At 33.6% G+C, this 23,428-nt stretch overlaps 1 protein-coding gene across 4 annotated transcripts in view; it reads left to right on the forward strand.

Moving 5' to 3' along the window:
- ATP8A1 (ATPase phospholipid transporting 8A1) overlaps positions 1-23,428 on the forward strand; it is an 85,426-nt gene that overhangs the window by 39,973 nt on the left and 22,025 nt on the right. For all 4 annotated transcript variants that reach the window (XM_026037582.1, XM_026037580.1, XM_026037579.1 and 1 more), the window contains 11 exons: positions 551-620; positions 1,593-1,677; positions 3,892-4,031; positions 4,808-4,946; positions 6,765-6,829; positions 8,167-8,339; positions 14,046-14,229; positions 14,318-14,428; positions 20,316-20,390; positions 20,551-20,673; positions 22,819-22,897. In XM_026037582.1, the coding sequence (XP_025893367.1) occupies positions 551-620; positions 1,593-1,677; positions 3,892-4,031; positions 4,808-4,946; positions 6,765-6,829; positions 8,167-8,339; positions 14,046-14,229; positions 14,318-14,428; positions 20,316-20,390; positions 20,551-20,673; positions 22,819-22,897 (1,244 nt within the window). The remainder of the gene's footprint in view (positions 1-550; positions 621-1,592; positions 1,678-3,891; positions 4,032-4,807; positions 4,947-6,764; positions 6,830-8,166; positions 8,340-14,045; positions 14,230-14,317; positions 14,429-20,315; positions 20,391-20,550; positions 20,674-22,818; positions 22,898-23,428) is intronic.

Here is a 23,428-nt window from a genome sequence, read left to right on the forward strand (position 1 = left end):
AGGAACTTTCCAGGCAAGTGTATTAATATACTAGAATGTTAGTAACTATAGGCTAGATCATTACACCAGAAATTAAAGAGGATTTGACTGAGGCCTGCTTTTATTTTAGGTAGTATATGTGCAGTTTAGACTATCTGATTTTCTCTGCTGGTCTCACAACAGATCTCCAACTGGGCATTGTCTAAAGATTGTGGAATTCTGCTTATCTGAGATTTCTTAGATTAGAGGTGAAATGGAGAAAAAAAATGAATTAACTCTYTATGATCTTAGAAACACTTGAAATGTTTTTTCACGAACAGTGGACAGTGTTTAGATGAASGTTCTGAAATAGGCTTTTAGAGGAAAAATGCCTTGAAGCAGTCACTACGTTAACTCTAAATATTTGACATTAAAACCATTTTCCATCCCAGTCACCTGAAGAACATCCTTCAAAATATATATGTCTGATTTCTCACTTTGACATACAAATCAATATTCTGAGATAAAAATGTTAGCAAATATAAATATTTATGAATCATATACACATAAAGGGCACTTATTTCTCTTTCAGCTCTAGGAAGAGAATGTCAGTGATAGTTCGCACCCCAACAGGAAAGTTAAGACTCTACTGCAAAGGAGCTGTAAGTTCTCTTGTATTTTCATTGTATCACAGAATGTGTGCTAGTAAAGACCGATACAAATGCAAAATTTATTATAGCTATAGTTGTAACATGGAAAACGGAGAGAATGAAATGCCTTTTTGATTTAATTGATTTTRTYATGTAGCTGATTGTACCATTTTTTRCTAACTGCCATTCAGGTAAGTCTGTCCTGTTCTTTGTACTTTGACTAGCACCTCTGTACTTATTACTAGTTGTTTTCTTTTGTACTCCAGGAAAATRGTTAAAGGTTTAGATTAATTTATCACTTGTTTGCCCGAGCAGCTGAATATGACTAGGTAAGGATAGTAATCTTGCACAAATGACTGGATGGGAATTGTTATCCACCATTGCTGTTATGCCAAAAATTTTCCTGGAGCCAAAAAGGATCTAAGGGAAGAAAATACTTTGATCACAATGTATCCAGGAGTGGTAGAGTTGCTCGTTAGTTCTTGTTCCATATCTAGACTCAAGTTTGAGGGGTAGAGTGATCTCATTCCTGGGTGATGTTAAAAACTGAAGATGATTAAATGTAAATATCCCAAAAAAGTTGTTATTAATACTCTGCATATGCAAGCTGGCCATAAAAATATTTAACTTGTTGCCATTATAGTAAAGAGAAAGACAACATTTTAGGAAACAAAAAAAAAATCACATGACAGGGCAAAGGAAGAATGAATGCTCTTCAGTATGGTGAGAAATAATAGCAAAAACTGTAGGAGGGAAAACAAGAAAAGCCTGGTAGCAGAAATTGTAGATTTGTAGGATGTGAAGGCCTAGAGTGTCCTTTCCTTCCTCTGAAAGAAACTCACTCCACTCATTTTTGATAACAAAATAAATCAGTACAATGCCACATATATTTCTGCCACTTTTCCTAGATAATTTGTACTGTTAGCCMAACAGAACTCATTTAGTCTAATAAATTGTTCCAAGTTCATTTTATTTGTGTTATAGGATACTGTAATTTATGACCGTCTTGCTGAAAGTTCAAAATACAAAGAAATCACCTTAAAACATCTAGAGCAGTTTGCTACAGAAGGTGAGTAATATTATTCAGTATAAATCTGAAATTCATTTTCTGTTCAACTTATTTTTGTGATTTTATGTTGTTGTCTTATTTGCATTAAGTTTCAAAATTACGGCATTTTAATAATGCTCTCCTAAAAATGCCTTTYGTTTCCCAGGAACTCTGAGTAATAACTTCATATCCAAAAAAAAGCAGGATTTTTTTTTGTCTTTTTTTTTTTTCCCAAAGAGGAAACACGTTACACAATTCTTTGTTTCTGTCAAGATTTCACTTTCTCTGGTGGCTTTCATCTCCCTCGTGCAAGAAGGGACGTTGCACAGAAAGAAACAGCCAAAGTGCAGGTATTGAACCCAGGAGAGCTGCTGCTTCCATGTAGATCTTGCAGCACTGTTGCATCTGTAGTATCATAATGTTCTAATGTTCTAAATGATGGAGGAAATAGTTGGAAGCAGAATTATAATAGTTACAGGAACCCAAACTACAGATCTTCTTACCCTTTCATTTTTTAACACATGGTTATAGGATGTTACAAATACATTGGTGTGCATTCAGAAATAAGCTTACACTTAAAAATTAGCTTTTAACTTTTTTTCCTCTTGATGATAAAGGATGCATTTTSCTTCTGAAATAGGATCCTTACCTTTTGATAACTGATYTGAYCAAATCTTTATATGTCAGCAAAGATCTTTTTGTGTTTGTTATACCATGTGATTTTTCTAATTACTCTCTTTTGGTTTATCATGGAATTTTTCAGCTTTGCTACTRTCATAGTCAACACCTTAAGTCTCTTGATTCTGTCTGTGATAGCAGAAGCAAACCACAGATCTTTTGCTTCTTTTCCACATCAAACTCTCTGCAGGAAAATTTTGCTTAGCATTATTTAATCTTACAGAGTATCGAAGTTAAAATAAACTTCTTGGAGAAGAAACTTTAAAGCAGAGCTAAAAGCAAATGAATTTGACTGATAGCACAACAGCATGAAGCCTCAGATACGTTTTTTGGACCACAGAGTCTGGTTATCTGAACTGACTGAACGATTCTTAGGGGAGGTTTTAAAGACCTGACCAGGATCAATGAAAGAAATGATAATATTTATTTTGGATTACAGACTACATATGTGACTGAAGAAAAGGCAAAAATAGATKATTATCTGTTATCCTATGTAAATTGCTACAAGATTTTCAATCCAACTCTTAATTACGATTCTCATTAAATCAGTGATGTAACCAATTCTGTATTTTCTAAGCTGTCAGGCTGGATTGAGTATTCACTCAACATAAAAAAGTGAAGATTTCTGCCCTTCCTTACAACCAGTGTACATTTAGTTTAGTGTGGAGAAATTTGTTCAAGTGCTTTCTCAACTTTTCTTCTTGTCAGATAAAATGATTTGTTCTCAAGAGAGTCACTTGCTAACCTTTCTAAAGCACTAAAATCAGTCTTAAAATTTTTTAAGTCCATCTGTCTCTGGAATCGATTAAAGAAATCGGTATTTATTTTTGCATCAGTTTTAAATTGCAGCTGATGGTGTTTCAGAGTTTCTGCTGTGTATCCTTTTATGTGGCAGTACAGTATGTCCTTGGCATTTGCTGCATGTTCTTGATGTGTTGTTCAAAAATGAAGTGGTTAGCATGACTGGCATTTATATTTAAGCATTTATTAAGCTTTAATGTCAATGTCTACTTGGATAAATACAGAAAGTTTGTTTATTTTTCTGTGTTGTTGTTAAAGCAGACTGATACTTTTTTTTTCCATTTTTTATTTTTTATTTTGGAAGCTTTTTCAGGTAAAAAGAATTTTCTTAATTAAAAAAGTAACTGGACTCTGACCTTAAAAATTTCTTGAAAAATTAAAAATTGCAGATATTCTGTGTGTGTATATATATATATCTGTATATGCTGATATACTGAACTCTTTATCATCTTCATATTTGCGTAGTTTACAGCTTAAGAAAATTTAAATATTACACAAAATTCCCTTTTTCTCCCTGAAGTGCATCATCTGTATTACGTTCATCCACATTGACAAACTGTTGCAAWAATTTTATTTCATTTTTTACTTAATATATGTAAAACAAATTTCTTCAGGGCATGAAGCTGTAACTTGAAAAATCAGGCATAAACATACATAAAATAAAGAATAGGTAGTTTTTGGTAGTTGCTTGTTGCAAGCATATCAAAGAAGGGTCTGACAAATATGGCATCATATTTGCCTCTCTTTTCACCTTAGGTTTACGAACTCTGTGCTTTGCTGTGGCTGAGATTTCAGAAGGTGACTATCGAGAGTGGTTAGATGTCTATCACCGTGCTTCAACAGCTATACAGAACAGAGCGCTCAAACTTGAGGAGAGCTATGAGCTAATTGAAAAAGTATGTACATTTTTGGGGCCTGGAGGGCAGGTTTTCTACTAAATGTGTAATTTATCCAGGCAGAAATAAGACAATTTTAAAACTAAATAGCTTTGTTAATGCCATGGCTGCCTTGCTAGCCATATAAATTTTTGTGCCGACAAAATTTACCGCTAGTATTAGAACTCCTTCAGCCTTATAGTATGTGGGCTATGCTACTATAAGCATTGCACACAATTAGGTTTATGATTCTGGCATTAGGAGGTAGTTATTTTTAAAAATTATAGAAATGAGGAGTATTAAAATAACTGTATTCAGAAAAACTGTAGCCTTGGTGTATGTATTAAAACCAAATATAATCAAATATAATCAAATCGATATATCAAATATAATCAAATCGATAATCTTTAAGGTAAAAGGACAGTTTTTATAACGTGAAAAGGAGTTGTTATAAGTGAGAGAGATCATAATTAATATAATTCTTAAGTCTTCAAATCAGGAAGTTTCCTCTTAAGAAGAGGCAGCTTTTTACAAACAAGCTAGTGATCTGGTGAATAATTTGGTGAAGTTGTAGTGTTCATGCTGTACAGTTTATCAAACCAAATAGATACTTAACAGAAAGCTCAAGGGAATAGTCCATAAGATCTTCATTATTTGATGCAAAGTCTCATTCATTAATTTCTTGAGCATTACCCTGATAACAAATATGGAAAGCTTAAAAAGTAAAAGCCAGCAAAGCAATAAGACCAAAACAGAATTTAAACTGAAAGAGCTTCCTGTATGCTCTGTGTTCGCAGAATCTTCAGCTGCTTGGAGCAACAGCGATTGAAGATAAACTACAAGACAAAGTGCCTGAAACTATAGAGACACTCATGAAAGCAGACATCAAAATTTGGATACTTACTGGGGACAAACAAGAGACTGCTATTAACATTGGTATTATATTTCCTTTTTTTTTTTAGCTGTTTTCTTGCCTCCTTGTAGATCTTATTAGAATAAAAGTATTGTCCAAATTCATTGGTATCTTGTGAAAATAGTACTATTAAATAGCCTTTTATAACTTAAATATTAACTTAATTATTCCTTCATTACAACAGTAAGAGCAAGAAAGTTCATATTATCCTGGAGGAAAGGAAAAAGTGGGCCTCTGTGCTTTGTGTAGCATCTAAAAACATGAAGAATGCATTGTTTTTAGGCAGTGAGAGGGARTAATTAATGTAAAAAATATCTAAGTATTCTTAGTTTTCTTTTTGAGATTTTTTCTTCTTTTCAGAAGAAACATTATTCGTGGATCATAATGTCAACTAAATCTAAACAAAGAATGCAGATTGCATTAAAGCATTACAAAATTTATACTCAATGAGAGGTATCTTTTTGTTAAAAAAAAAAAAAGGAATTCTGACTTTACTATAGGAATTAGTTAAATAGTAGTAAAGGAAGACTGGATGTGAAATTTAAGATCATTTGCACAGGGAATATCAACACTTCTACACCAATCTAAATGTGTGTCCTGAGACATTTTGGTAATACAGATATTTTCTTATTATTKTTGTTATTACTTTTTAATCTTAAGGAAATTTCCCTGTGCACACAACACAGTGAATTTAAGGGTATTTTCCTAGTAACTTTATGGTTGAGGAAATGCATGTAATACCATTATCTTCATTTTATTAGGTGTAGCAGTGAATGGTTAGCTGTCTAGACCCTCTGCTTAGTTAGTGTGAGGGCCACCAGCCTCCACTCCTATTGCTGGTGTAGACCCCCTCACACACAGTGCGTACATGTGCCTGCACACACAGGCTGTGATCCATCCTGTAGCTGTCCTGGAATGCGTGGTCCACCCAGGAGCTGGTCCAGGTGGCTGGGTCTCCCTTGGTCTCTCCTGTAGCCAACTCTCTGTCATCTCACCGTTAAGGACACACACTCAGATATCTTACTCCTGTGGCCCTTAAGCTACATGCCAGCTAGTGTGATGCTACTGGTGGCACTGTTCTCACTCACATATCTTTCTCACTCCAGTTACTGGTACCCTGGACACAAAGACCCATGGACCTGTGGTCTGACCCGGTTGCTAACACTCAGACCTACACACACGCATGCAGAATAGACATTCCCTCATGTAAGAGAATACTTTAAATAGGAATGTAACAAGCAGGCAAGGTAGACTGAACTGAACAGATGCCGAGCATGGCCAAAAAAGCATACAGACCAGTCCTAATGCCTTTATTTCTATTTTTTCCATGTTTGTTCCTCCCCTAAACATCCCATGATGCATCATTGCATTATTTGCAGAACAGTTTTATCATGTAACCTAATACATATGCTGTGTTTAAAACTTCAAAGGGTAACAGAAAAGATGAAAGTACTTTTATATGCAATTATTTGTATAAAGCACAGTTTGCATTACAAAACAATTTGCAAGGCTAAGGGAGATCGATTTGCTGTCTTCAACTATCTGAAAGGGAATTTTGCAGAAGAGGCACTTTATTCAGAGGTGCTCAGTTGATGAGACAGAGCTGTTGCAGCAAGGAAAATTCTGGATGTTCYGACTTACGTCATATATCTAACTTTTAATAGAATGATAAATAATGCTATTTCTTTAACCATTCATTTCAGTTGGGACAATTTTCTTTTTTAATTCTGCCCATAGTTCCCTTACAGAAAAAATTCTTTGTTACATTGTAAAAATCCTTGTTGAGMAGATTTTGAAAGGGTTTTTTGTTTGTTTCCTTGTTTGTTTGTTTGTTTTAATAGGTCACTCCTGCAAACTGTTGAGGAAGAACATGGGACTAATTGTTATAAATGAAGGCTCCCTGGATGTAAGTCAAACCTACACAGCTTTCAATATAAGTAATGATTTCAAGCCAAAATGAAATGTTGTGTTATTTAACTACTTGAAATACTGAAGTAACTTCAGAGTGATAATGAAATTAATTCCCAATTGCAGGAGTTAGTAGTAGTGCCATCCTCTATGCAGACAAAGAGCCAGAAACTCCACATTCTTCTAATACCCAAACTAATTCTAAGTTCCTTCTAATGCTGTTTCTTAGAGAATTCTYAATATATGCAAAAGTTGAAATTGTAAGCAGGACATTTACCTACAAATAAAGATTGAAACCACCAATCAACAGTTCTTTGTAGGAATTTTTCTGTTTTTCTGGGTTTTTTTTTGTTTCTTTTTTGTAAAGATAAGCAAATGCATGAGCAAATAACCAAATGCATAAATTTGCAATAAGCAAATGCATAAATGTAAGATTTCATGTAACATTCTGTGAAGGGAAAAATAGAGCTCCTGTTACCACCTTCTGAAGGAGCCTTGGATGAACTTTAAAAGGGAAGTTTTTCTCCAACTGGCGTATTTCCTGTACAGCAAGTTTCTGTAGAAAACCCTGAAGTTACTCTGTTAATCAGCCCAGAAGGGTGTGTGAAGGAAAAAAAACTGCAGAAGAAAAGGATGGCTATAGCTGTATAAATGCCATTTATAGAAAAAGAAACATAATCAGTTGTTTTTCTTGCTCTTCATAGTACTGTATGGTAGAACTTTGCTGTAACTGTGTATTAGGGACCTCTCCAAAGCTGATTAAGAAATCCYGCTGCATAAAATAAAAATGAAGGTATTGTCCACTGACTGTAATCAAAAGCTTTTATAGTGGATCACAAAATAACAGTTTGTGCAAGCGTGATTCAAATTTTCTATTGCAKCTGAAAAAATATGAAATATGGTCTTTTCTATAGCATGTGGTTGATGTTGGCTTATCTTAACAGTGAACAAAAATATTTCTTTGGGTATTTATATGTGAATTTCCCTTCAGATAGGTATGTAAAAAACATACTTCAGCAACATCTGTTAGCAGTCATTTAGGTAGCTATTGTTGCTATTTAGAGAGCATTAAAAGCTCCATGACTTCTGAACTTTTTTTCTTGCATAGTTATTATAGCAATACTGTGATTTATAATAGCACATCTATTGCAAATACTGTTTGTGTTGTTATTATTTGATACTACGTATTTGATAGATCTGATGGGAGAAACAAAAGGTATTTTCTTTTAAAAGGTGAATGCAGGTGTTTCTAAATACATTGAAAATATTACTGATTTAAAAATAGCAGTAGTAGGAATTAAAAATAATCAACTCTTACAATTTTATGTGCAATAGGGAACAAGAGAGACTCTTAGCCATCACTGCAGTACTCTTGGTGATGCTTTAAGGAAGGAAAATGACTTTGCCCTTATCATTGATGGTAAATCCCTGAAGTATGCTTTGACATTTGGAGTGAGACAATATTTCTTGGATTTGGCTTTGTCATGTAAAGCTGTTATTTGTTGCAGGTAAGATTTACATTTTTATTTCTCTACAGTTTTTAATAATATATTTTTGATTTATAAGTAGGCAAATGCATATATGCACCTATGTCTTCCAATGATGAAATAAGAAATCTGTATTAGTTAGGATTCTGAAACATAATTGTTGGAGTATTTGTCAGGGKGAGGATGAAACAGGTGTGTACCTGTCAAAATAGTTCAGGTTGCACATATTTTGCAGAGCTCCCTCTTCAGCAAAGAATTTGTATCTGTGCCTTTTCTGTAAAGCACGGGTTACATTGCATAAGTAGTATAAAAAATATAAAAGATGTCACTCTAAGTGACACTTTTTCTTCCTGAAGTTGATGGAAATAGCTTCTTTATTTATTCTTTATTGTTCTGGGCTTCTTACAAAACAATCAGGTCTTCATAAGAGACATTTCCAAGATCAAAGAAAAATAAATGTCTGCATTATCCAAATATGCAAAATATGAAAACAGTGCTAGTCTTTTGGCTAGTCGTTTCATACTTCCAGATTTATTTTAAGGAATAAATTGATTGTAAAATTGATAGCTGATTTGTATTTTTAATGTGGCTCTAAGCACAGAAACATCTGAGCAAGCATCTCCTCAGCAGTATATCACATATATTTGATTGAAAGAAAGAGAAAGGAAAAGTATTTGCATAACTATTAGCGAGATAAACAAGAACTGCTCCTACTGACRTTTAAACAAGTTGCCGAACCCAAGTGGTTGATCAATCAAAAAGCAAAAGCCAATGACTGAATTCAGTCTTCTTCTGAATGACTGCTTATCRTTTTATAACAATGAAGTTTTGTTATTATTAACTCAATTAGGACACTCTTCTTGGAAAAAGCAATGAAAAATTTCCAGACTGTGGAAATAACTATTATTTTCATCAATGACTAGGGAAACTGTAGCAAAAATATCCAATTAATGTTCTCCATTTATTTTTACTATTTTTTTACTTAGCTCTTTACTATATTAGACCTGGAAAAATAAATATAAGGCATTCAAACTCTATTTTRTAGCTTGCTGTTTTATCAATAATAAATAGTGTCATAGATTCAAGCTGTCACAGTCATACTGTAAGTTTTAGGGGTGTTTGTCTTGTAATGTTGCATCTAGTTCCACTTTTCTTTGCATGGTCTGATTATAATTGCTTTAGGAGAATCTATGAAAAGGAAAGTTAGCCTGGATTTTTTACAAGAATAAAGTAATTGAGAGAACTCAGCACCATTTCTTACCAAATTTAAATCTTCCTTAATATGTTAAATAAGTGTCGTTTTGCCTATTACTTCAGTATCTGAAAGTAAAGGGACATTTCAACACTGTGGGAACTGTTGAAAATACACTTCAATARCCTGTCTGCTTTTCATTTAAAACAACTACAAAGGAAAAAATGTCACGTTCAGTTCAGGTTTACACTTTAATAATGTTTCACTAAGGTAAAAACATCTTTCTTGCTCAAAAAAAGAAATGATATGCTCAAAGTGGTTCTGCACATTAAAATGGAAATGGGAAAACAGTTTTTGGTTTTGATTTTTAAGCTTTAACTTTGTGGATGTGCTCCAGCATGAAGGTCTCTTTCAAACTAAGATCTTACTTTAGCACTTGTGTGATGGATAAACATCTTTTTAATCACTTCTATTTGGTGACATCAAAACTTATGGCAGTCACACAGGCAAATAGGAATTTCGTGCTCACTCTGCTAGTTSCAGTTTTGCTCAGCAAAGTAACAAGCAGTGAATGTGTGGAGAGCTGCTAGTTCTATGTCTCTACTTCTGTCCTATGTTTTCTTAMCTTAGAGCTAACAGTTCATGCTGTATAAAAAAAACAGTGCAGGTTTTTATTAAGGTAGAACCATTTTAGGATATGTATACAAATAATTTTATTGGTAGCTTTTCCATGACTAAACAACAGAAAGTACAAAATCAGAGTTGCTTTTCTAGTAGCAAAATATATTTAGGTCAGCCAGTTTCAATAATTGTCTAGGGATATGCTCTGACATATTTTAAAAATTGGCTACAGATTTAAAACTAAAACGTTTACTTGTAGCACTCCCTATGTTAGCACATGTGGATTTTTGAAAAGTATCACTTGCTTTTCAAAAGCCAGAATTATACCAAAGGTTTTTTGTTGTTGTTAATTCCTCATCTTTAAACTTTATCATTTTTAATACATGTTTTAAATCTTTTCTCCTGGTCACAAGTACAAACTACAATTTTAGTTAGTAATGTAAATCACTTATTCACCTAAAAACGCCACCCCCTTGAGTAAATCAAAATACAGACTTCTCCCATCCAAATAAAGACAGTAAACACTTTAAGCACTCCTTGGTTCTCAAAGTACAAATTGCATCATTTTCTTTGAAGTTTTTGTATTATATTCACTTGTTCAGAAGCATTTATTACAAGTGAACTCCACCTAAGAGTAGCCATAACACAGATGAAACTGGCAAACATTCAGTAGAGATTTCACTTCAAAAAATCTGCATATGCTATTAATTCCAAGCAGATGTTTGGCTTAAAGACTTAGACTAGCTGAATTCCAACCCTATATTGGCTTCCAAGGAATATGTGTATAAAGAACGTTAAACTGATGATTCTGTAGTAAAAAAACATACAGTTTAGTGTGACCAAAGTGAACAGAAGGTACTTTTTACAGTTTTCACCATGCATTTGAGGGTATCCAGTGTCCAGTATGCACTTTGCTTTCATGTGGTCCTGAAAATAAGTGTCATCTTCCAACTGCAATAACGTTGTCTGAAAGGGAAATAATCCACTGTTCCTTGAAAGCTAAATAGATAGAAAGAAATTGTTTTTAAAATGAGTTTTAAGTTCCACTTTTTTTCATTGCTAGGTAGACACAGGAAGTGCTTCATCAGCATAATTATAAAAATCCTGTTGTGTCAGAGGAAAACTGCATTTTGTAAGGAGATAATTTAGGGTAGATCTGTATATTGTAATTAATGTGTTTTTAGTATTGAAGAAAAAAATAAAAAATAAAAATCCTGTTGTAAGGTACTTCTTGAGTACTGTTATAAAAGACCTGGTGTCTCACGAAGTTTGGATGATGAAGAAAAGCAATACTTTATTTTTTGTCATCTCAGCATATTCGTTTTTCCTTTGTWACATTTTTATATTATTTCAGCTCTCAGGTCAGGCATCTTCAGTAGAAGYTGGCTGTGGCTAGTCTTGATATCTCATCAAGCAGTGTTCAAATAAGATATATAATCTTTTGATCATAGAAACACTTCTTGATATACTTGGACCATGGAAATTCTTTCAAAGGGTTTTGCCTAGTAGCTGTCAACCCAATTTCTGCAAAAAAAAAGTGGKTTTTTTTGAAAAGTTTAAAGATGTATTGCACAGGCTGCTGAATAAAGTATCTAGATAGTGACCTTCGATCCAGAGTCTGTATTACTTTTTATTTCTTTCTTTTTTTGCTTATAGAAGATCATACAGTTAGACTTTCCCTAACCTCTTCTTGACAGATTGCAGTCAAAGTTTAAGAAGTTTTACTTCGTTGACACAGTAAAGGCGTTGGGGGATATTTTCAGCTGAGCAGTCATCACTGTCTAGTGAATTGTGAGTCCTATGGCACATGGAGAGAAGGATTAGAAGACTGGATTATTATAGCTACAAGGATGTGTCCCAGTGGGAATTAGAAGATGCTAAGACGTGTAGATGCCAGGCTCCCAGTTTTGCTTGGCAACACTGTCCCACTGCCCGCACAATGTCCCACTGTCACCATGGCCAAGGAAAGAGGCAACCACCATTACTCGTAAYGCGTTAACTCTAGCATTTGCAGTGTTCTGACTTTATTTGCCTTTTTTTTTCTCTCTGTAACTTTATAAGGTAGATAAAATGAAAAATAATTGCATTTGGTGAAGGAAAAGATTGAAAAAACTCTTTACGTTTTAATGAACTATGTGCCTCGTTCTATTGCTTTGTGTTTCTTCTGTGACAAACCAAATCAGATCATGTATCATTCATTTCCATACAAAAGGAAGTATTTTGACATKATGGAGTAATATCGTAAACCAATAGGGGTGGTGTATTTCAGAGTCATCATGATTATTCTTGGATTAGAAACATGAAATAGTCTCTATTTTAGTGGGAAAATGTTTTCCTATCATGGAAAACTGTTGCGGGTTTTCAGAAATTAGAGTTTGCGAAGAATCATTTTCAAGAAAATTTCTCAAAGACTGTTTCTCCTTTTGCTTTCAGTGTTTTGGATTTCTCAGACGTTTATAACTTAGATTTGTTGATAAAAGAAATAGATTGTAAAAGCGGTGTGAAAAGAGTTTTGGGGTCTTTTTTTTTTCCTGAGCTTTTTCACCGCTTTTTTTATTTTATTTTTTTTAAAAAAAAAACCCTTTTTTATTTAAAAAAAAGATCAACCAATTTCTTTTTTTATTTTCTTCATACAAGCAGAATGGAAGATAGCTGCAATCACTATTAGCTTCAGCCAGACATGTAATTGCTTGTTATTGTATGTTCTACTAGCCTGGTAGAGGTTGCAGGTGCTTAGAAAGTGAAGGCCAAACATTGCCATGAACTGTAATTTTATGCTTAATGAAGGAAGGTAATTGGTTCGTCATTGTTCATAAACCAAGAAAACTTAATTGTAATATGTGGAGAATTTAACTTCTTTTCATTTTTTTAGTTTGAAAGAGATTTTGCTCCATTTTGGCTTTTCGTGGGGCAGGAGGAAGAATTGTGATGAGAAAGGTTATATGTCAGGTTGGAAACAAAACTTTTGCTCCAAAAGAATGAATTATAAGTCAACAGTTGAGTTCCTATAAAGAGCAATGACCTTCAGCTTAGCGGAGTGGCTACTGTCAAGAGAAGCAGATGYTTTGGCCTTGGCTGTAATGTTGGTGTTTAGCAGGGAGAAAGGAGCATCCTGTTATACCTATATGTAGGAGTTTCTATTGACTAATAATATGAGTAACGTATATAGTTGGATTTTTTTTTTTCTTTTGTAGCTATTTTCTTATTATTATTGCTCTCATTAGCACTCTTTTCTGATCCTATCAAAAGGATCAGATAGGGCAATGGTTTTGCTACATTAACTTACTTGATTTGCTAAAATTTTTTAATTGGAGTTCTTCCAACTGGAAAGAACTTGCCCTTCAGGAATCTTACTAACAGTTATGATGGTGCAATATTTTTCAAGTATCCTGGGGTGTCTCAACTCATATAGTCGTGAGAGTAGTCCCTTGGGACTATTTGGGACCTTGAGCTTACAGGATCTTCTGTGAAATCTCTGTGACTGCATGGGTGCTGTGATAGTGCTGAAGTTTTAGTATCTGATTACTTACTATCTTATCACTGAGCAGGAATGTCCTGCTAAATTGTCCATTCCTGTGAGAACTCAAAACGCAACCYATGAACTACACAGGCTGTATTACTTGTCAGTAACCTAATAAGTGTCAGTATACAGAGGATATTTAGGGAAAAAGTATTCAGAACTTTCTTTTGTGCTTTTCCTTTATAAGTTCATTTACCAAAACTTYGTGTTTTATGTTGCTGGGGGGAGGGGGAGGCTTTGTTCATATATCTTAAAAGGCAATAGCAAGAAGCTGCCAGTGAYTGGGATGTTAGTTGACTTGTCTTTATTACTTTGTAGCAGAACAAAGTGTTTTTTTAAAGTACGTTCATTTGAAATTCGTATATTAAACCTTTTGTTTTCTTTTGCCTCTYAGGGTATCTCCACTTCAAAAATCTGAAGTTGTAGAAATGGTTAAAAAACAAGTTAAGGTAGTAACTCTCGCAATTGGTGATGGAGCAAATGACGTTAGTATGATCCAAACAGCACATGTTGGTGTTGGTATTAGTGGGAATGAAGGTCTACAGGCTGCTAATTCTTCAGATTACTCAATTGCTCAGGTAAATTACAACATTGTAGATCTGCTTTTAAAGTATTTGTAATATTGATACCTGCATGTTCTAAGTACCTGCTTTCTCTTGTTTGCAGTTCAAGTATTTGAAGAACTTGTTGTTGGTTCATGGTGCCTGGAACTATAACAGAGTAGCTAAATGCATCTTATACTGCTTCTACAAGAACATAGTCCTGTATATTATTGAGGTAATAATACTTTCTGAAAGCTTTAAGCATTATTTTGAGCTTATAATTAATGTATGCCATCTTTATAGTGARCACATATTGGACTGAATCTTTCTTTATAATAATTTTATAGTCTGATTTTGTTCCTTTTGATCATGTATAAATACCTCATGAATATGAGTATTSCTTAAGTACTGGATATTTGCATTGCATCATACTGCTAGCTTATTAATATCTATCTCTAACATATTACAGTATCTAAGGAATGCTATTATAAGTAGCCTTAAATTTGCCAAGCACCAAGTATATACTTAAGCAGTTTGTTGAACTGGGATCCACAGCTGTGTAGCTTGCAAACTAAATGCCATTTTCAGACCACTGCTGAACTGCATGGTTAGGTTGTTGCTGTTTGGAAGAAAGATTTTGTGTTTTCCATACACATGCTTAATCACACTATTGCCCTACACTTTTCATAGTTTAATGTGTAATCCATGCATCTTCTAGGCATGTGAGTAGATTTCAATATAATATCAACAAGTTTGTTGATAATATACAAAGTTGGAAGCAATGCAAAAAGACATTCTGTTAGAAATCCCCAGTTGCTTTAAAAATGACTGTAGTATTAAATCTTGCATTTCCAAAAGCAAACCTAGGAATTCATGAAGCACTGCTTAGCTGTAGCTCTTCATCAATATTTTTTAAGTTCTTCAACCTCTTAGCAAAATGGTATTAAATACCATTTAAATGAATAGCTAAATATTTAAACAGCATTAAGTATATTGTAGTTATGGAAAGAATATAAAATTGAGCTTTAGGACATATTGCCTTATTTTTCTTAGTTTTATGTTATTGTCACCTGTGCAGTCTGTGAATTTTAATCATAGAATCATGAATAAATATCTCCTTATTTGTATTCTCTTGTGCAAGGAAGTTTAATGCAAGGTGCAGCAACAATTTCTGAATGTTTAAACTCCTGTTCATAAGAAACTAGAAGTGGCCGGTGAAAGCCTTTTCTGCTCTATATCTTCATTTAATAGATATCTAAACATGAACCTCACTTATTGTACAGGACCAGTTCCCTGTGGTTATATATTGAAGTATAAATTTAATTCTCCAATCATGATTTTTTTTCCTTCTACCTAATCCTGCATCTATCCCTCTCCTTTTTTTTCAATCTCCCAGGTTTAACATAACTAAAATTGCATTTAGTACCTCCCTCCCCCCAACGTTGTTTGCATTCTTCTAATGTTAGACACTTTTTCTTTTGCTAATATCTGTAGCTGAAATGTACTGTTTTGTTCCTGGTTCATCTGATGTATCAAGCTAGAGAAGGCTTACAATCATATTCAGATCCTAACATGCATGAATCCAAATCTAAGTAGACTTTTGTAGGTGTACTCAGATTAATAGTGAGCCATAAAGCTAGGAATCTGTTCTGTCACTTATGCTAGGATAGGGGAGAGGGACACCTAAATCACAGGAGGTCCATAGGCTACATCTTCAGTTTGCTTAATGTATGCAAGCTGCATTTAGTTTAGTTTAAAATGTGGACAGCAGGAGTGATAGTGGGCATACTCACCTTTTCATTATATGATTTGAAAAATTAGAAATGTAAAGATCCCCATTTATGACCCATCACATTTTTCACTGGTTATGAATCTAAATTTTTTAGTTTATTTCAGAAACTCTAACTATTGGACTATGAAATAGTCTGCATCTTCACTTCTCCCTCACGTAGTCTAAATCACTTCTCAAGGACACCTGTCATCTATCCTTTATCCTGAGATGCTGGATTAATGATTTGAGCAGTTTGAGTAGGGTCTACCTTCCATAAGAAGGTTCCTGAATTTGTTCCTAAATCATTATGTACTGTATTCCCTGAATACTAATATTTTATGGAGAGARGTGTTTTACAGCTGCCTCCATTGTCTATCATAATCAGGATAAAAAACACTTGTCCATGAAGATAATTTCCAACTGTGAAGCTGTTTGCTGTCATTATTAATACTGTAGTAAGCTCTGTAGAGTTTGTATTTCTGTTTTTATGTCAAGGTTAAGGATGCAATTTTCTAGAGTTCAGAGGTTGAGTGGAGTTAAAAGGTTCTCACCTTTTCCAGCTATATGAAAAGATGAGGGCTGTGTTTATCCTTGCTCATATATATATATGTATACATTTATTTTTTCCATAGCTGCTATTTTTTCCAAGCTCTTGATGTTTTTGCTGAGAACATTTGAATACAATTAATTCTCTCAAAATTTCTTTCAAGCAAAAGAAAGCCTATGCTTCTGCTTAAACCTTGAAGATACTCTAGATATTCTGTTTCTTACAGTAGTATATCTGGTAGGCCAGTCGGTTATAGTAGTATATCTGGTTGAATACTAGGTACTGGTATTTTTACAACAGCGAGCATTGATTAGTCCCTTAAAAGACACTTTTTTTGATAGATTCAACCAGAACTGTGGAATTCATGGTGCTAGCAAACTTCTTATCTTTGTGCATTGCATCTAGAGCCCTGACCAAGATTTGTGCCAGTTCCTTATTACTTTCCAACTGAAGTACCTGTAACTTGCATACTTACCTTGGAAGAAAGTAAAATCTGTGATTTCATAAAGTTAATATTATTCCTTAAAGAATTTCTTTGTAATTTTACAATAAAACTGTAATTTTCAGACTTCCAGCAACCTGGAATATGTTAAGTTAAATTCTGGGTAAAGTAAAAACTGAAAATGATGAGGAATTTAAGGAATGAAATAATACGTAGCCTTGCTGAGAGGCTTGGTAGCAATTTCATATCTGACATTCCATGTAAATCAAAATTTGGTCATAAATTTCAAGTGTTACTTAACATCACTTATCTTTAACAGCAGAGAATATTTGAAATAGATTGAATGCATATATTTTGTCCTTTCTCTTTTAGTAAGGGTTTCATATAGTCTGGTCTGCTAGTTAAACAGAAAGTTAATGTGTTTTCCATATATTGCTTGGTGCTGACCATTGTCAAATATATGTCTACTGTTTACTTGTTCTACATTCTTCCAACACAGTTGCACTTTTGTTAAGCTCTGAGATCACCAGCCCTGAGAAACACGTATTTTTATGCCCTGCATATATGCACATTTATGTCACACAATTTCTACTAGCACATCCTTTTTCACACGTCCTAAGGCCCTTCCAAATTAAAAATTCCACCTCAGTTACCTCAGTTTTGATGGAAAAAATCATTAAAAAAAGCACAGGTAGCTTGTATAACAACTGTCCTTCACTCATCTCCCAAGAGGCAATGTTCATTACCATCACCCCAAGCATGTGCTTAAATGGAAGAGGAGGAGAAAGCTTCCATATCTGCTATATGCAGACTGCCTCCCAGCTTTAAGGTTTGGGGTTTTTCTTTAGTCTCACAAAATTATCTTATGCATTTTGAGACATTAGTCATCATTCGCTCACTTTATATGCACTCACTGTATGTGCAACTTCTAGTTGCATATACAGGTTTTCAGAAACCATATGAAGGATGATGGTAAATAGCACCTGTTCTTGGCAAGCAGAGTGTAATTTTACTCCTCAGTGGGATTTCTTAGTTGGTTTAAGGGAGTGAAGCTCTCCCATTGCCCTTTCTTATCACAGATTCTATGCTACTACCAATCACTTGCTAGATAGAGAAGCTATCATTTCTTGAAATCRTGTTTTGTGCCAACTCTTCAAAATGCTGAAATAGATCTAAAACCAAGGTTACATTCCTTCCTGAAGTCGTGTATTAGCTTAACTTTGTCAACAAGTATCTTCCTGAATAAAGATGTCRCTTTAGCTTGGAGCTAGAACGTTTTTCAACGAGTAGTTTTTAAATATTAATTCACCTGAATTTTCTATTTGCAATTAGAGGAATTATTGGTGATAGCTACTTCCCTCCTTGTGCCTATCTGATAGTTTCCTTTCTTTGGAGGCTTTAGCAGCACTGTTGCCATCAGCAAACTCTAGAAATTCATGAGGGAGGAAATGTCTGAARCCAGAGAACTGCCTTGTCTGTTTTGTGACATTTATTCTTACAGGAAAATATTTGAAAAAAATGTATTTTTCCTCTTTTCCTGATTGAAACAAGAGTCCTATTGCAAATAAAAGTATTTGGTCATACAACTAAGAATTGTTTCCTATTGTGTAAATCAGACAGCATTACTTAGGATTATATAGCATACTGGATTTGTCATTTCTCAGTGTTTGAACATTTGATAGTTTCAAACAAGTTGAAAAGTTGGTCATGTATCATTCTTGTAGTATAATTTTGTRCAACATAAGCATTTATACTCCATTGTATAGAGTAAGTGTTCCAGAGTATTCATATGACAGATCATGTTCATTTGGAAAACTAACTACTGAGAAACTGCTGCTTGTAAATGTCTTCACAGCAATTGAATCAAACTTTGATTTCCAAAATCCCAAATCAAAATACATAACAGAAGATTTAATAAAAATCTGCTTAATCAAGTCCCATAAACTACTGCTATTCTGAGAACAGCCTGAAGCATTATAAAACAGAAAAGTATAGCTATTAATGTTAAATTAGCAAAACTAAAGAAGTTTAATATTAAGAASAGAGATTTTGATGACTTCTCTGATGTCTCAGTATTGTGAGTTCTACCATTTGTGATTTTGTATGCAATCTTGCTGCAATAATTGGCCATCAAAAAGTCTGTATACTTCTCATTTCATTAGTTTTAGCTGATTTTTAAATCTAATTTCATTTTTCTSCATCTCAATATAATTCACAAACATSTTCCAGCACTCCTTCACATATTAAACTATTATGAGCTCATTCATAGGATCCGGTCATCTACAGGCCAGCTTGATTACATATAGATAAATGTAGCATTATCGTAGCAATTCATGCTGCCATAATGAAGTTAAATGAAACATGAGCTGTAGGAAAGTATCTGCAAAGCTGCAGCTGAAAATTCACTGGTGTTGCAGGATTTTTTTTTGTTTGTTTGTTTTTGTTCTTTTTTTTTTTTAATATAATCCTATTACTTATCCATTATCTAAACTGAATTAGAGCTTTTAAACTGGAAGTGCATGTTTGGCTYTTAATATCTTAGTACTGCTCCTGGTGTTTTTTCCCAAAAGGGTGTTCAATGTTTTCTGGAAAATAAGAGTCTTAGAGTAGAATATTGTTTAGGTGGTCATAACTTCTGTCACCTTATGTAAGTACTGTCACATTGAATAATATACTGAAAAACATAAGAAGATGTGGATGAATCATGCCTTTTATGTTGATTTCCATTTTTTTAATCTTTTACTAAATTGGTACTATTTATGCAAAGAAGGCTCGCAACTACTCATCTGACTTACTCTATAATTGAATCAGTTTTTGTTAATTGTGCAGTTGGAATTGACTTAGTACTCTGGTTAAGTCCTTATTTTCTCATGAGTTTCAGGTAGGAAAAAGGGCCTGTACAGTACTCAATTCAAAATTACAGCTTATTCTATGAATTCCATTAGTTTGGGAGTATTCTACTGATTAGTAGATAACTACTTCTAATCTTCATGTTTTTTCCTGGAACTTCTGTATTTCTCAGAATTCATATTTCTTGAAGGCTGAAATACAGTACAAATGTAGTGAGCTAAATTATTTGTAAATAATTGAAGAATAACAAATTCCTTCTGAAAACGGCCACCTCTCTGAAGTGCTTTCATATTTGGACAAAATTGCTCACATTTTTGGTCAGGTTTCCCATCATATCTTCTGAAAACAGGCTCTTACAGTTTTTTTTTAATATGTCTTTTATATATCAGAATATTCTCAAATGTGTTGTAAATGCGGTCTAGGAATATCCCTCTGTGATACAGAGCGAAAATATATTTACCATATCTTGCAAGACATCAAGACATTTGATTAATGTGTTTCTTCTTTTTCAGATCTGGTTTGCATTTGTTAATGGTTTTTCTGGACAAATTCTTTTTGAAAGATGGTGTATAGGACTTTACAATGTGGTAAGATGCTTTGTTTATTTTCAGTTTCAGTCTCATTCATGAAAATTTCTTAAATAAGCAAGCTTTTAAGCAAGTCCTCTGATTTTAAGTTTTACAATATGCTTTTTTGTTTTTTTGGTTTTTTTTTTTTTTGTTTTTTCTTCTTAAATGCATATATTAGATGTTTACAGCAATGCCTCCTTTAACTCTTGGAATATTTGAGAGATCCTGCCGAAAAGAAAATATGCTGAAATATCCTGAATTGTACAAGACTTCTCAAAATGCACTGGACTTTAATACTAAGGTAGGTCAAAATCAAATATAATTAGAGACTTAGTAAATCAAAACAGTGACCTTTTTGATTTTTTTGCGCTGCATATTCTTATAGTCAAAATGATGGAGATGTGTGTTGCTACTACTTCCAGTAGTAGTCCAGTTGTGCATGAATGGCACAAATMATATTTTCCATTTTAGCACATATGAAAAAAGATGAGCATTTTTTTAAACCCTGCTTTTCTTTTSTCTGCTGGTAATAAAGCTGTTTTCTGATCGCAAAACTGATTAGTGTTCTCTGTCATCAGGCATTGTACAAACACATACATATACACAATATGGAAATGAATTACCAAAGTGTGTGGAGAAGTATTGCAGGGCACAATAAGAACTTTTATTAGATTTATAGAGGAAAGGACTTAGCACTACTCCTTGTCAATTTTGAGTTTCAGTTTTATTTTTGGAATTTTAGGGATAAAGTACTTTGATATATTTAAAATGTGTGAGGATGAATCAAAAGAAATTGCAGGCTACTTTTCATGGAAATGGGCAATATCTATCTTGCAAAGACTAAAGAAATAGAATGAAGTAGGGCTTCTTAATATATAGAATGTACACATTTTTTAATAGATTTGTCCATTRATAATCTCTATTAAAAACAAAAAAGAAACTTTCTGAATCTAYAATTTGCATGTGTTAGGCAGTTCCTTTATGGTCTGATTTGATTTTTCTAAACATTGTTGGGATGCTTCAAGTAATTTCATTGTACATTCAACTTGGAGGTACATTCAGTTTGCCACTGAATTAGCACATAACAGTTTGTGACAGATACTGATGTGCCAGTTTTGTTCCATTTTTGTAAATTATTTGTATATTGAAGCTTAAGAGATTTTTTTCTCCTGCACCCTTCCGTCGTTGTCTCACAGTCAGCTTCTTGTGTCGCCGTGAATGCTTTACAAATAGGAGAATTTTCATAATTTGTTAATATAGACACTTCTGCGTTACAATAGTTTTAATACAGTAACACACATGAAAAGCATCACAATAGCTGAATTATTATGTTTAAAACGATAACTCTTGAAGCTTTCAGTATTGCACAGATGTCTTTTTGACTTCAGTGGAAATTCTGTAGCTATTCCCACATAACCCTTGAAATGGGTAACTGCCTACAAAATTCCCAGCTATAGAAGTTGAATAGTTGGTGTTAAAGATTTGGAAACATTGCTGCCCTGAATGTTGATGCAGATGTTTGTTATGGTAAAAAGGATCAAAGGTTACAAGGTCATGACAGAGGTTAAAGGATTAACATGTCACAATAAGTATTGGTCAGGAAAATGGAAAAGTAGAACTAATTTTTCTTGCACCCACCTGTGCTCTCTGTCAAATACAAACTTGTGGTAATGACACAGCAAGAAGGAGAGACAAAGGTTAATGAGTAGCACAAGTTCAAATGTGCGAAGTATTGGAGTGTAAATTGGATCTACAACCTGGTGTAGCTATGTGATCCTAACAAAAGGCTTTGAGACRTCGTGGAAAATGTTGTGAGGCAGGCAACTTAATTTCTATTGTTTGAACACCTTAAAACTTATAATACTTGTCAGTCACAATAAAAGCTGTGTTTGTAGAAAGCATTGTTAATGAGAAAACATGATTGCTATCCCAAAGGATACAAGTTACATATTTTTGATTAAGTCTTTTTATATCTTTATACAATATACTGTGTTAAGCATTAATAGGATGATTATGTTTACAGTTAATATTATTCTTCTCTTCTCTCTTTGGTATGWTTTTAAGTGGATATGTACTTGAAAGTGAAATGAGAATTATTTAGCAAATACATTAAATATAATGATGTTACGCCCTTAAAGATTGGAGCATGTAAGAATAAACTCAGGGAAGCTATATGCATTTGTCCTTTTAAGTTTATTTCTGTGTAGAAATATATGAATAGTTATACGTAGAACTCTAGTTCTACACCTTTTTCCAAACAAACAAACAAAAAAATATGACYCAGGAAGCACTAAAAGGCATAAAGTGCCTGTCAGTTATATTACTTCACAGTGGTGGCTTGACAGAAACACATTTGGTGAATCTAACACGCAGATRAAAAGGAAGGTCAGGGTTCACAGAGCTAGTTTATTGCAAATGGTTCTCATGGAATTTTGTTTTCCCTTAGGTTTTCTGGGTTCATTGTTTAAATGGCCTCTTCCACTCATTCATTCTTTTCTGGTTTCCACTAAAAGCCCTCCAGCATGGTAAGTGTATAAAACACACACACGTATATATATACATGAGTGTGTATGTGTGTGTTTTATATGTATATAAATTTTGAAAGATGCTAAATACATTTACTCTAAGAATTCTTGATAAATGCTAACAGTTTTGTGGAATTAAATTTTAAGTTATAATTTCTAGAGCTGGGGTAGAATATGCAATCTATTTTAAATATGGCTTGTTTAAATTATGTTTAAGAATACAAGAAATATAGTGTAATATGTATAAAATTATATAAATATACTTGAAGCAAATAGAAACCATATAGAAGGAAAAAAAGACTGGTGATTAATTACGCTACTTCTGTATAATAATCTACAGTGTTGAATACTTGTATAATCCTAAATCAGTCACTACTGTTTCTTACATTTTCTGCTACATTTTGTGGGCCCTTACTGCCTGTGCCTATAGTCTTTCTCCTTTTGAGGATGTATAGACCCAATAGAAAATTTCTGTATCACTGGATTTGTGACAAGTGAAACCAGGACATCTTAGACAGCTCAGTCCTGTCA

Source organism: Nothoprocta perdicaria, unplaced genomic scaffold (assembly GCF_003342845.1).
Source record: "Nothoprocta perdicaria isolate Ctin4 unplaced genomic scaffold, notPer1 scaffold_2, whole genome shotgun sequence".
NCBI lineage: Eukaryota > Metazoa > Chordata > Aves > Tinamiformes > Tinamidae > Nothoprocta > Nothoprocta perdicaria.